The sequence below is a fragment of the Psammomys obesus genome, unplaced genomic scaffold (genome assembly GCF_907164565.1).
Source record: "Psammomys obesus unplaced genomic scaffold, mPsaObe1.curated_primary_1811, whole genome shotgun sequence".
NCBI classification, from domain to species: Eukaryota; Metazoa; Chordata; class Mammalia; order Rodentia; family Muridae; genus Psammomys; species Psammomys obesus.
The window spans coordinates 1,929,464-1,940,378 of record NW_026594418.1 but is presented as its reverse complement, the minus strand read 5'-3'; the positions used below and the strand labels follow the sequence as shown (position 1 = coordinate 1,940,378).

The window sequence follows — 10,915 nt, the reverse complement described above, 5'->3', positions numbered from 1 at the left end:
CCCTTTTCTGCATACATGCCCCTCCCCAAGTCCACTGATAGGGGAGGTCCTCCTCTCCTTCTTTCTTAAAACAATAAAAGGTACGGAGTGGGCTCAAGACAGTCAGAGCAGCTGTTTAGCAAAGGAAGCCTTCCGCCCAGCTAAGTTCCCACTATGAAGGAAGGGACTGGATCTAGTCACCTAGTTCTCAGAAGTTAGAAGGGTGAATGCGGAAACTACCATGTTACTGAATAGCCTGGGAAGGGAGCAAGCGGATGAGATACAGTCAACAGGATCTAGGATTTCTGAGATCGAGATCGGAGGAAGAAAGCAGCCATTGAGTGCAATCAGCGTCAATTCAGTTGTCATCAGAGGGTATGGCGGTGGACAAGCCACGACCGCGCGCCTTCACGTTCTCAGGCTGACGGTGCTGTGGCTTAATAGCCTGTGGAAGGTGGCATAAGCCAGAAAGCCCACTGTTGCATGCAAAAAGGCTATGCAAGCACATGGCTGTCAGCCCGTGCAGAGTGTAGGCTCAACGCCGGTGGAAATCCAGTCTGCCCTTGCTTTCCTGCGAGGGGTGTGACGCAGCTGCAGAGGAGGGTTTCTTTCTTCATGAATCCTTCCTACCCTCTAGATTTTCCTCATCACTTCATCACATAAACTAGAAAAGACGCTGCAAGCTATCTCAGCTAGCTCCTCATTTGGCCAGGGAACCAAGAGGCCACGCACGGCTGAGTGACCGATGACGCCTCCTTGGCTCTTCCAATGGCAGGCTCGGTGTGCTTCTTTGGATTGAATGGGTGCAATCTTGTTCGAGAAAAGTGAGTAAACATGAGGCCAGATTCTGTTAGTCTCTGACCCAGAAAACTGGTGGAGGACTCCACGGCTCTTGTACAGCTCGATGACCAGTTCTGCTGCATCCTTGTACCGTTGTGGCCTGGCAGCAATGGCTTCAGGTCTGTCATCCTCCTGTTGGACAAGTGCCTCGCCAGTGATGTCGTCGATCCCCAGCACTTGAGGCGGGCTGAAGTCCAGGTTGTAGACCCTCCCGCTGGAAGGGTGAATCCACCGTTGGCTCGGATGATCTTCAAGTGTCTCGAAAGGGATTTTCAAACTGATCACTAGGTCCACATCACAGATTCTGTCCAGGGCTTCTCCTTGCACTAATGTCCTCGGGAACCCATCTAACAGCCAGTGCTGGGCACTCCGGGTCTCCAGTTCTGACATCATCAGAGGTGTGATCACGTGATCTGGACCCAGAAGACCTTTTTCTAGGCACCGCTTTGCGTCGTGACCAACTTCCGTGCTGGCGTTGAGATTCTCACGCAAGAAGTGGCCACTGGAGAGACGCTGGAGGCCAAAGTTCTGAGCGATCCTCTGCCATACCCGAGGATGACCGCGCGCAGGAGTTTGGAAGCCGTGGCTTTGGCGGCGAGAGGGTGGCCCAGAAGGCAGCCCGCGCACTTTGCCCAGCGGCCCCTGCTTCTGCAGCCTCCCTCCGCAGGCGGGATTCTCCTACCTACAAACAATCTAATAACGACAGTCTCTCTTCCTCCGCCCTCTGCTCACATCTGATTTAGAACTTTTTAAATGTGATGTCAAGCTTCCCAAACCATAGAGAGCTGAAAAGAGCTTTAGGGTCCACCGCAATCCCACCTGCTCATCTTATAGTCAAGGGAAGGGGAGCTGAAGAAAGAAGAATTTGCTAAAAGTCTTAATGAGGCTGATATAGCTGGGATTTCTTCCCCTAATGGCATGGGATGTTCAGCAAGAAGGAATCCGTTACCGCTTATGCTGTCCTGTCTTGTTGACTCCCAGGGCCTCCGATTCCAATGTCACTCCTTACATTCCATAAAAGGTCAACCACTGTCCTGTCTGCTTTCTATAAATTGAGGAGTGTTCCTTAAGCCTTTTCCATGAGGAGCCATGGGGATGGGAAACGTACGGTCTAAACTGAGGGTGAACAATGAGACATCGCTCTTGGAGACTTCTGTCTCTCAGCTGGAACCGCCTGGTGTAAAGAGATGCCTTGAGACCATCACTTATGAGTGGCAGTTGAGTATCTAGAATCAGAGACTTGATCTTGCTGTTCTGTGTACTTAGGATTCGAAAACAGGGGAAGGTTAGCAGAAGCAGCACAATTTGAGAAAGAATTAGTTGACTATGTCTTTTCTCCTCTTTTTTTGCAATCCCCCTATAGACACGTGCACACCCATTCACAAAAACAGCAACAGCCACTGCCTGCCCTTGACAACGGCTATTTGTCAAACCAGAAATAGGGGGGAAATGCAAAGCAATGGACAGAGGAAGGTTCTGGGAGGAAAGTATACTGTGTCTAGGTCCTACACTTCAAAATGCCCCTGAAGCCCAGATTCAAAATGTTCATCTCTCCAGAATTCCTGCCTTTTCTTATAACGTAAGGATAAGAAACATGTATGGGATAAATGAGAGGCCAATGACCTTTGCCTTCAAGCAAATGGGACATTTATTTCCTGCTCCCTTATTTTGTCAAAAAAAAAAAAAAGAAAAAGAAAAGAAGAATTGTGAGAACTAAAGAAACTACCATATTGTTAAATGAATACATGGAATACCAAAAAGCAGTTAAATGAGACATATATTATAAAAATACCCACATGACTGAACATATTCAAGCAGAAGCTAGAGAAATACAGTGTCACTAAAAAGGGGGTTGAAACATCTAATAAAGAGTTGAAAAAGATCATTTTTGTTGCCTTCTAAAGTTGTTACTTCCTATTTATAGAAATTATTAGGGGTGTTTAGCAAAAGATAGTGTCTGGGATGCAAAATAAAGCTTAAAAGCACATAGATCAAGTCCTGTCTCACCAGTAAAATCTCAGTCTCACTTTTGCTCTTGATTTCTCTCTCTCTCTCTCTCTCTCTCTCTCTCTCTCTCATTTCTTCCTCTTGATATCTTAGTCTCACCCAATCTCTTTCAGTGGAGAACTTCCTAAAGTAGCAATGCTACATATTTTAGTGCCAGCTTTCCAAGCCCTATAGAGTAAGTTGCAGATGTACAATGAATAGCCCCAGCATCAAACAGAAAACTGGATTATAAATGACAATGGCATAGGTTCACCGCAAACTTTCATTGAAACTGGTGGTGTGTATTGCAAGGTGATACCTATTCTAAAGAATAAAACTATCCAGACAAAAAGTCCTTGGTATAGTCAATATTTATCTTTCAAGGTCTAGAAGCTGAAATATAGAATTGAGTGCTCAGCTATATTCTCTGTATACATAATCACTTAAACAATTCAAGTCAGGTTGGTGCCTGGTACATAAAAATTGATTATGGGGATGTTCTTTTGGCAAAGAAATGTTGTAAAGGCAAAGTGGCCTCAAAAGCTTGTAGAAAGTGATTATTCTATTTCTAAGAATTGAGTACAATTATAGCTAAAGCAAACAATTGCCACAGAGCTCAGCAGCACCCAATGGAGAGAGTGTGTTTATATATGTGAATTGACTGCAAAGTGCCATTGATTCTACATAGTGTGAATGACAGCAAGACTCCTTTCTGTGTCATTTTTCATCACACACCAATACTTATTCCATTGTCATTGTTGTCATCATTGTACTCCCTGTTAGAGGAAAGACTCCATACTATTTGAAAGGTGTCAATTCCAGGCTTCTTCATTCAGATGAGAAACCAAGCAAAGAAAAAAAAAAATGTTACAGAATAAAGTGGCAGAAAAACCCAGGACTCAAGAAGAGAGGTCACATAATTTAACAGGAACAATTTTACAAAAAGGAACCATTATAAAACCAAGACCAGAACTGTGCATTTGTAAGTACTGGGACACAAACCGGTACAGGAATATTTTACTGCTGATATTAGAATTTCTGACTCGTGGCTATAGTACAGAGCAGATCAGTGTCTCCTTGCTTTTGATGTTTGTCAGCTTTATAGAATTTACTCATTCCTTCACTATGGCACTAGAACAGAACTTCCACTATGCTCACTGCAGATGAAGCACTGGTTTGGAATTTGCCCTTCGTCTAACTACCCTGTGTCAGTTAGAGAAGGTAGCTAGGTATAGATGAGCAGCAGCAAAGCAGGTTGTGTGGGGCCAGGGTAAGAAGGACATACCCACTCCTCACCCAAACACTCCCTGGGTCTGCCTCTTCTGTAGCTAGATCTAACTGGCTAGGCAAGAATTTGGGCAGGAGGTAACAAAGGAAGGCATAGTTATATTTTGGTAGCTGTGCCTCCAGATGGTTAAAAAGTCCCTTTGTGGATATATGTCCTGGAAACTACAATTAGGCCCTCTGCTATATCAGAAACCAAGGCAAAAGCAATGGGGCACTTTCCATATGTGCATGAATGAACATCCTGATAAACAGAGGAGGAGAAAAAAAAAGAAAGAAAGAAAAGGAAAGGAAAAGAAAATTGCAGGAACTTTCCTGTCCCAAATTATGTACAGTAAGGAAGAACGATGTCATGCTCATTAAGTCATTATTGTCATTTCATTAGCAGAGCAGTTTTTGCATACCTTCATCCAAGTTTCATTTAAGTATTCTTGGGAGGAAGTAATAAAATTGGCAGGCTGGCACCTGAGCAAAAGTGGGGTACAAAACTAAAGCAGTACTGCACGGTGAGGAACCTAATATTGACATCATCAGACAGCAGGGACCATCAGACACGCCTTAAATCCACACTACAAGGCTTGCCATGGAGACAATACCCACAGCCATGAGATGAAAGAGGCAAAAGCTAAGGAACAACTGTTCAAGTTCATCCAGGGAATAATGAGACTTTGTCTCAAAGCAAACAAAAAAAAAAAATGCAAAATTGTGTAATCCTATAATACAGCACCTGCCCTGGGTTGGCCCACTCCTGGTCTCTGCAGTTTTGTCCCACTCTCCTAAGTAAACCCTTGTTTCAACCACCTCTTGGCTGAATTCTTCCCAATGAGAAGAATTCAAAATGGAAGAGAACTCCATGCTGGTTCACACCATCTTGCTTCACCTCAGCTTCTTCTGGAGAAATATGCCTTGTCTGCTGCTCGTCCATACAGCCTCTTGTTAGTGAAGGATTTTAATAAAAGGATTTAGGGAATGGAAGAAGTCAATGGTAAGCTTCTTAATTGGAATGAGATTTATGTCATGTTATGATTCCAACTTAAACAGCACAGTGGTTTTGAGGATACACAGAGGGCTAAGGACGTGGAAATCAAGAACTCGCCTGGAAGGCACTGAGTGAGAAAGGTTTGAAAGGAATACCTCAGGAGCCACTGAGCTGTGTTTTAAACGAACATGACTCAGCTGAGCCATATAGCTCCTGTGACTGAGTCAATGAAGTACTCTCTCTTGTTTAGCAAGACAGTGGAGAACACAAACAAAGAGATCAGCTGCTCCTGTTTGATCAATGAAATTGAAGATGAACTAAATCTGCTAAGTCAGTTGTCTCTATCAATTTTATAGGGTGGCTTTCCTAGTAAAAGACTTTCTATAGGGAAGGTGTCCTAGGGAGTTGACTATTTATACTGTGCTGACTTTGGTCCCACACAGATGCACTAAATCAGTGTCCACGTAGCTTCTTCAGCTACAATTAATGTTAATAATGCCTGAGGCTTTTTCAGTGGTCTAGACTGCTGGGATTTGTAATTGTAGTGCAGATTGGTACACAGCTCTGTCAGCAAGGCATGTTCCCTGGAGTACTAGGTATGGTATGTCCAACTGCAGGTGTGCTACACCCATCAGTTTCTGTAGGTTGTACAAGAGTAAAAGACTTTGGTGGGTCCAAATAGTTCATGTATCGCTCGCTGTCTCTCAGAAGCAGGGTGGAAGGCCTGCCAGTGTCTGAAGGCTACACCAACAGGAAAAGGCATTTTTTGGTCTCTTAGTTCTTCTTCTGTTGCTGTAATTTAAAAAAAAAAATCCTGACAGGAGCAAGAAGGGTTTAATTTAGCTCACAGGTCAAGGCACCCCTATCATGGTGAAGAAGTCAAGGCAGCAAGAACTGAAAGTACCTGGTCGGATGACATCTACCATGAAAAGATAGCAATGAATGCATGCTGTTACTCTGCTCACTTTTCCTCTGCTTATAAGGTTCAGAATCCCAACAAAGGGATGGTAACACCCACAGAGGGTGGGAATCCCCAGCACAATTAACACAGGCAAGATAATGCCCCACAGGCATCTTCAGTGGACTATGTTTCAGGTGATTCTAGATTCTGCCAAGCTCACAATTAACACTATCACAGATGTCTACCAGCTGCTAACTAGAACTGAGAATAAGCAGGACCAAGTGTCCCCACAAGCCAATCTCCCAAGAACAAACTATTTCTTATGACCCTGGGAAGATAGGCAGGGCTCAAAGAATTGCTCTGCTCATTCCCTTGAAGATTTGGATGTAGACCAGGAAGCTTCCTCTGCTTATCTAGGCTTCTGGATGCCAAACCACTCAGGCCTACTTACCTGGCTACTTCGGGGGTTTCAGGTAAACAAACAGATCCACTTAGCTTCTTCTAGAACATGAGTAGGATAAGCAGAGCTACGTAACTGCTTTCTGGGTCAAGGAGCAGGTGAGTTGAACCATGGGGATATTTTTAGGACAGTGGGGGTAGAAGAGCTAGCCAGGTCTCCTGGCTGGCTCATGGGACTGTGCCAGCCAATATGCTAAGTCAATACAGCTGATTTCTCTGAGGATCCTATACAGGTAGTGTATGGCTCCATGCAATGAGAGCCTGAAGTAGAGTTAAAAAGGGGCCGGGGATTCTCTTTCCAGTGAAGTTATAAGTGTGGTAACCTGACAGCTCCCAAAATGGGGATTCAGGCCTATACAGACCTCGGGATTCTATATAGACCTGTATAGACCTCAGGTGTCTATAGTGTGGGTAGAATATACAAGCAGCCTCATGGTTATCCTTCCCCTGCTGAGAAGAAAGTCCTGTTTGGGTTAGGGCTAATCTTCAGGGATGGAATGTGCTTAGCAACATCTCAGTGGCATCCCCATTGCACTGACATTTTGTGTCACTCTGACGCAGTAGCTCTTCCTTTCAGGGTTCTGTACTCTGTGTGGTGTGACGTGCATTTCTGGTCAGCCTCATTGCTAATGTCCTCCTTCACTTCTTCACAACAGGTTTGCCAAGCAGGCAAGGTTGGTAGTATTTCTGTCAGCACTTTCCCCTGCTTTCTGTGCCCTATAACATCCCACTGAGAGTGTAAAAGGGATTTTTCTTTATATAATAATCCTCCTCTTTCCTGATGCTTTCCAAACTCCCTTTCTTATTTGGGGTAATTTGATTAAAATGTTTGTTGGTGTCAGAGGTATCTTCTTTGAGTGGAACCACTTTGGGACCAGCTTGGGCCTCGTGGACCTGAACGTTCATGCCTCTCCCATGACTTGTGAAGTTTTCAGGCATTGCTTCTTCAAATAAGGTTTCTTCTCTTTCTAGTCCCCTTTTTGTTAATTTTACATCTCAGTGATGCCACATAAATCCTACTCAGTTTTTTCACCCTTTTCATTCTTTCTCTCTTTTTGTTGCTTCTGACCTAAAGCGTCAAATAATTATCCATCAAGTTTGATGTTGAAGGTATTTATTGGGTTTTTTTTTTCCTTAATAAGTGTAGCTTTAGTGCCAGGGTTGTTTAGCTTAGATATAATGATTTGTATCTCTATTTTTAAATTATTGTGTTCATGTATTGGATCATGATTTCATTTGTTATATCCTAGTGTTCTCTAACACCATGCTGAGCTTCCTTAAAACAATTTTCCTGAGCTCTTTGTCTGGCTACTCATTTATTTCTATATTTTTGCAATTGGTTAATAGAAAATTACTTTCAAGGTAGGCTGCCCTCAGTCCTTCTCCATGTTCTTTCAATCCCTCAGGCTCCTTCTTAACACTGCAACAGAATACCAGATGCAGCCCTCCTCCCCACCACCCCCCACCCCGTCCACTTCTCCTGTAGATCCAAAAGAACATCCCTCCCCATGGCGTCACTTCCACCACTCATTACTGCATCCTAGCCTCCAACACCAGCAGGCCTTCCCTGTGAAAACACCAGCTAGCTGATCAGGTCAGTCAACAGGCAGCACACAGCCATGAGATTCTCTGAAAATCCAGAGAAACAAAAACCAGTGAACAAAACACCCACCCAACAAAGATAAATCTAGAAATTGGCACCTAGACCTATAATTTATCCAAACCAAGATGCCTATATTTAGAGCATAAGAACACAATCAATTACAGCCAGGATAATACATCTTCACGAGAGCCCAGCCTTCTTACCACAACAAACCCTGAATAGGTCCAAATAGTTGAAGCATAAGAAAACGATCTTAAACCCAACTATATGAAGATGATAGAGGTCCTTAAAGAGAAAAGTAATAAATCCCTTTATTAAAGAAATCCAGGGTAACACACACACATGCACATGTACACACGTGAACCAATTGACAGGAATTAATGAGTCCCTTAAAGAAATCCAAGAAAAAAAATTGATGGAAACAAATAAAACGATCCAAGACCTGAAAATGGAAATAGAAATAAATAAAAAAAAAACACAACCTGAGGGAATTCTAGAAATGAAAATTTTAGAAATTTGAGTAGGAACTACAGCAGAATAGAATTCCCCAACAGAATAGAAGAGACAATCTCAGGTATCAGAGATACAATAGAAAAAAATAGATACATCAATGGATAGAAAAAAGGATAAATCTAAAAAATTCATGACATACAACATCCAGAAAATCTGGGAATTTATGAATACACTAAGCCTAAGAATAATAGGAATAGCGGAAGAAAAAGAAACCCAATTCAAAGGCCCAGAAAATATTTTCAGCAAAATCATAGAAGAAAATTTTCCTAACCTAAAGAAGGAGATGCCTATAATGGTACAAGAAGCAGACAGAGTACCAAATAGACTGGACCAGGAAAGAAATACACATGTACACACACACACACACACACACACACACACACACACACACCCCACCACCACCACCACCACCACCACCACATAATAAATCAAAACACTAAACATACAGAACAAAGAAAGCATATTAAAATCTGAAAGGAAAAGAGGTTAAGTAATGTATAAAGGCAGACCAATTAGAATTACACCTGACTTCTCATTAGAGACTATAAAAGCCAGAAGGGTCTGGACTTTTGTGCTGCGGACCCTAAGAGACTGCAGATTCCAACCCAGACTGCTATAGCTACCAAAGGTTTCAGTCACCACAGATGGGAAAAAAATAAGATACTCGATGATAAAATCAAATTTAAACAATATTTATCTAAAAAACCTAGCCCTGCAGAAGATACTACAAGAGAAAAACTGCAACCCACGGAGATGAACCACACTACACTCATGAGAACAAAATTAATTTCATACCAGCAAAATCAAAAGAAGTGAGACATACACAACAACAACAAAATAACAGGAATCAACTCAGCAGAGAGCCCCCTTTGCCAGGCCTTCCCTACCTGCCTAATTTACCTGGAGCACAGCTAGCAGAGGAGGGCTGCATGCCGTCCCAGCCCCTATCACCTGCCATCCTGAGGAGTCCTGTAAGGGGCCCCAACCACATTCAGCATAGAGCCCCCTGTGTCTATTCCCTGCCTGCCTGTTCCACCTGGGGCACACCTGGCAGAGGTCGGCAAGACCCCAGGGACATCCAGGTCCACCTGAGGCACAGCCACCAGAGGTGAGCAGTGAGCTCTTCCCTGAGCTGCATCATCAGGCCCAGGGTTCTGCCTGACTCTCTGAGGAGTCCCGCATCGGGAACATTTTGCAAACGCCAAAGACAGCCACATGAGTAAAAGGTCAGTATAAGAAAGCAATCAACAAGAGCCAGAACAATATGGCACCACCAGGTCCAGCTATTTTTCTACAGCATGACCCAGACATCCTAACACAGCCGAAGAACAAAAAGATGACCTTAGAGCCAACCTTATAAAGATGATAGAAGCATTTAAAGAGGAAATGAGACAAGAGACTACCACAGAGGGCCTTTGAAAGACTCTATCTAGCAGTGTATCAAAACAGATGCTGAGACTAATAACCAAACCTTGGGAAGAGTGCAGGGAATCATATGAAAGAAGGGGGAGTTAGTATGACATGGAGAGTATAGGAGCTCCACAAAGACCAAATATATCTAGGCACAGGGGTCTTTTCTGAGACTGTTTCTCTAACCAAGGACCATGAATGGATGTAACCTAGAACCCCTGCTCAGATGTAGCCCATGGCAGCTCGGTCTCCAAGTGGGTTCCCTAGTAAGGGGGAAAGGGACTGTTTCTGACATGAACTCAGTAACTGGCTCTTTGATCTCCCCCCACCCCTGAGGGAGAGCAGCCTTGCAAGGCCACATTGTAACCAGTCCTGAAGAGACCTGATAAGCTAGGGTCAGATAGAAGAAGAGGAGGACCTCCCCTATCAGTGGACATAGAGAGGGGCAGGGAGGAGATGAGGGAGGAAGAATGGGATTGGGAGGGAATGAGGGAGGGGCTTACAGCTGAGATACAAAGTTAATAAACTGTAACTAATATAAAAAAAAATAATCCTTAGCCATTAGGGAAATGCAAATCAAAATGACCCTGAGATTTCAGCTGACACCCATCAGAATGGCTAAGATCAAAAACTCAAGAGACAACACATGCTGGAGAGGTTGTGGAGAAAGGGGAACCCTCCTCCATTGCTGGTGGGAATGTAAACTTGTACAACCACTGTGGAAGTCAATCTGGCGCTTTCTCAGACAACAAGGAAGAGTGCTGCCGGGACTTGTTTTCCAAGCCTTCCAGTGGAAGGTCTGCATGCTCCGAGGGCACCCAGAAGATAGCAGCTAGCTTGGGAAGCACCTCCTGAAAGGCCCTGGCATTAACTGCACTACCTTTCTGCAGAACTTTGAGCCACATACCCCAGGCTGGTTCCCTTACATCTGTTTGTGGGCATTTGGGGGGGGGGGGGGGGG

At 43.9% G+C, this 10,915-nt stretch overlaps 1 protein-coding gene across 1 annotated transcript in view; it reads right to left on the bottom strand.

Moving 5' to 3' along the window:
- Positions 1-612: 612 nt before the first annotated feature.
- The window catches only part of LOC129685414 (adenylate kinase 4, mitochondrial-like), a 23,830-nt gene continuing 13,527 nt past the window's right edge, over positions 613-10,915 (bottom strand). The window contains exon 3 of the mRNA XM_055618956.1: positions 613-1,478. Within this exon, the coding sequence (XP_055474931.1) occupies positions 613-1,478 (866 nt within the window). The remainder of the gene's footprint in view (positions 1,479-10,915) is intronic.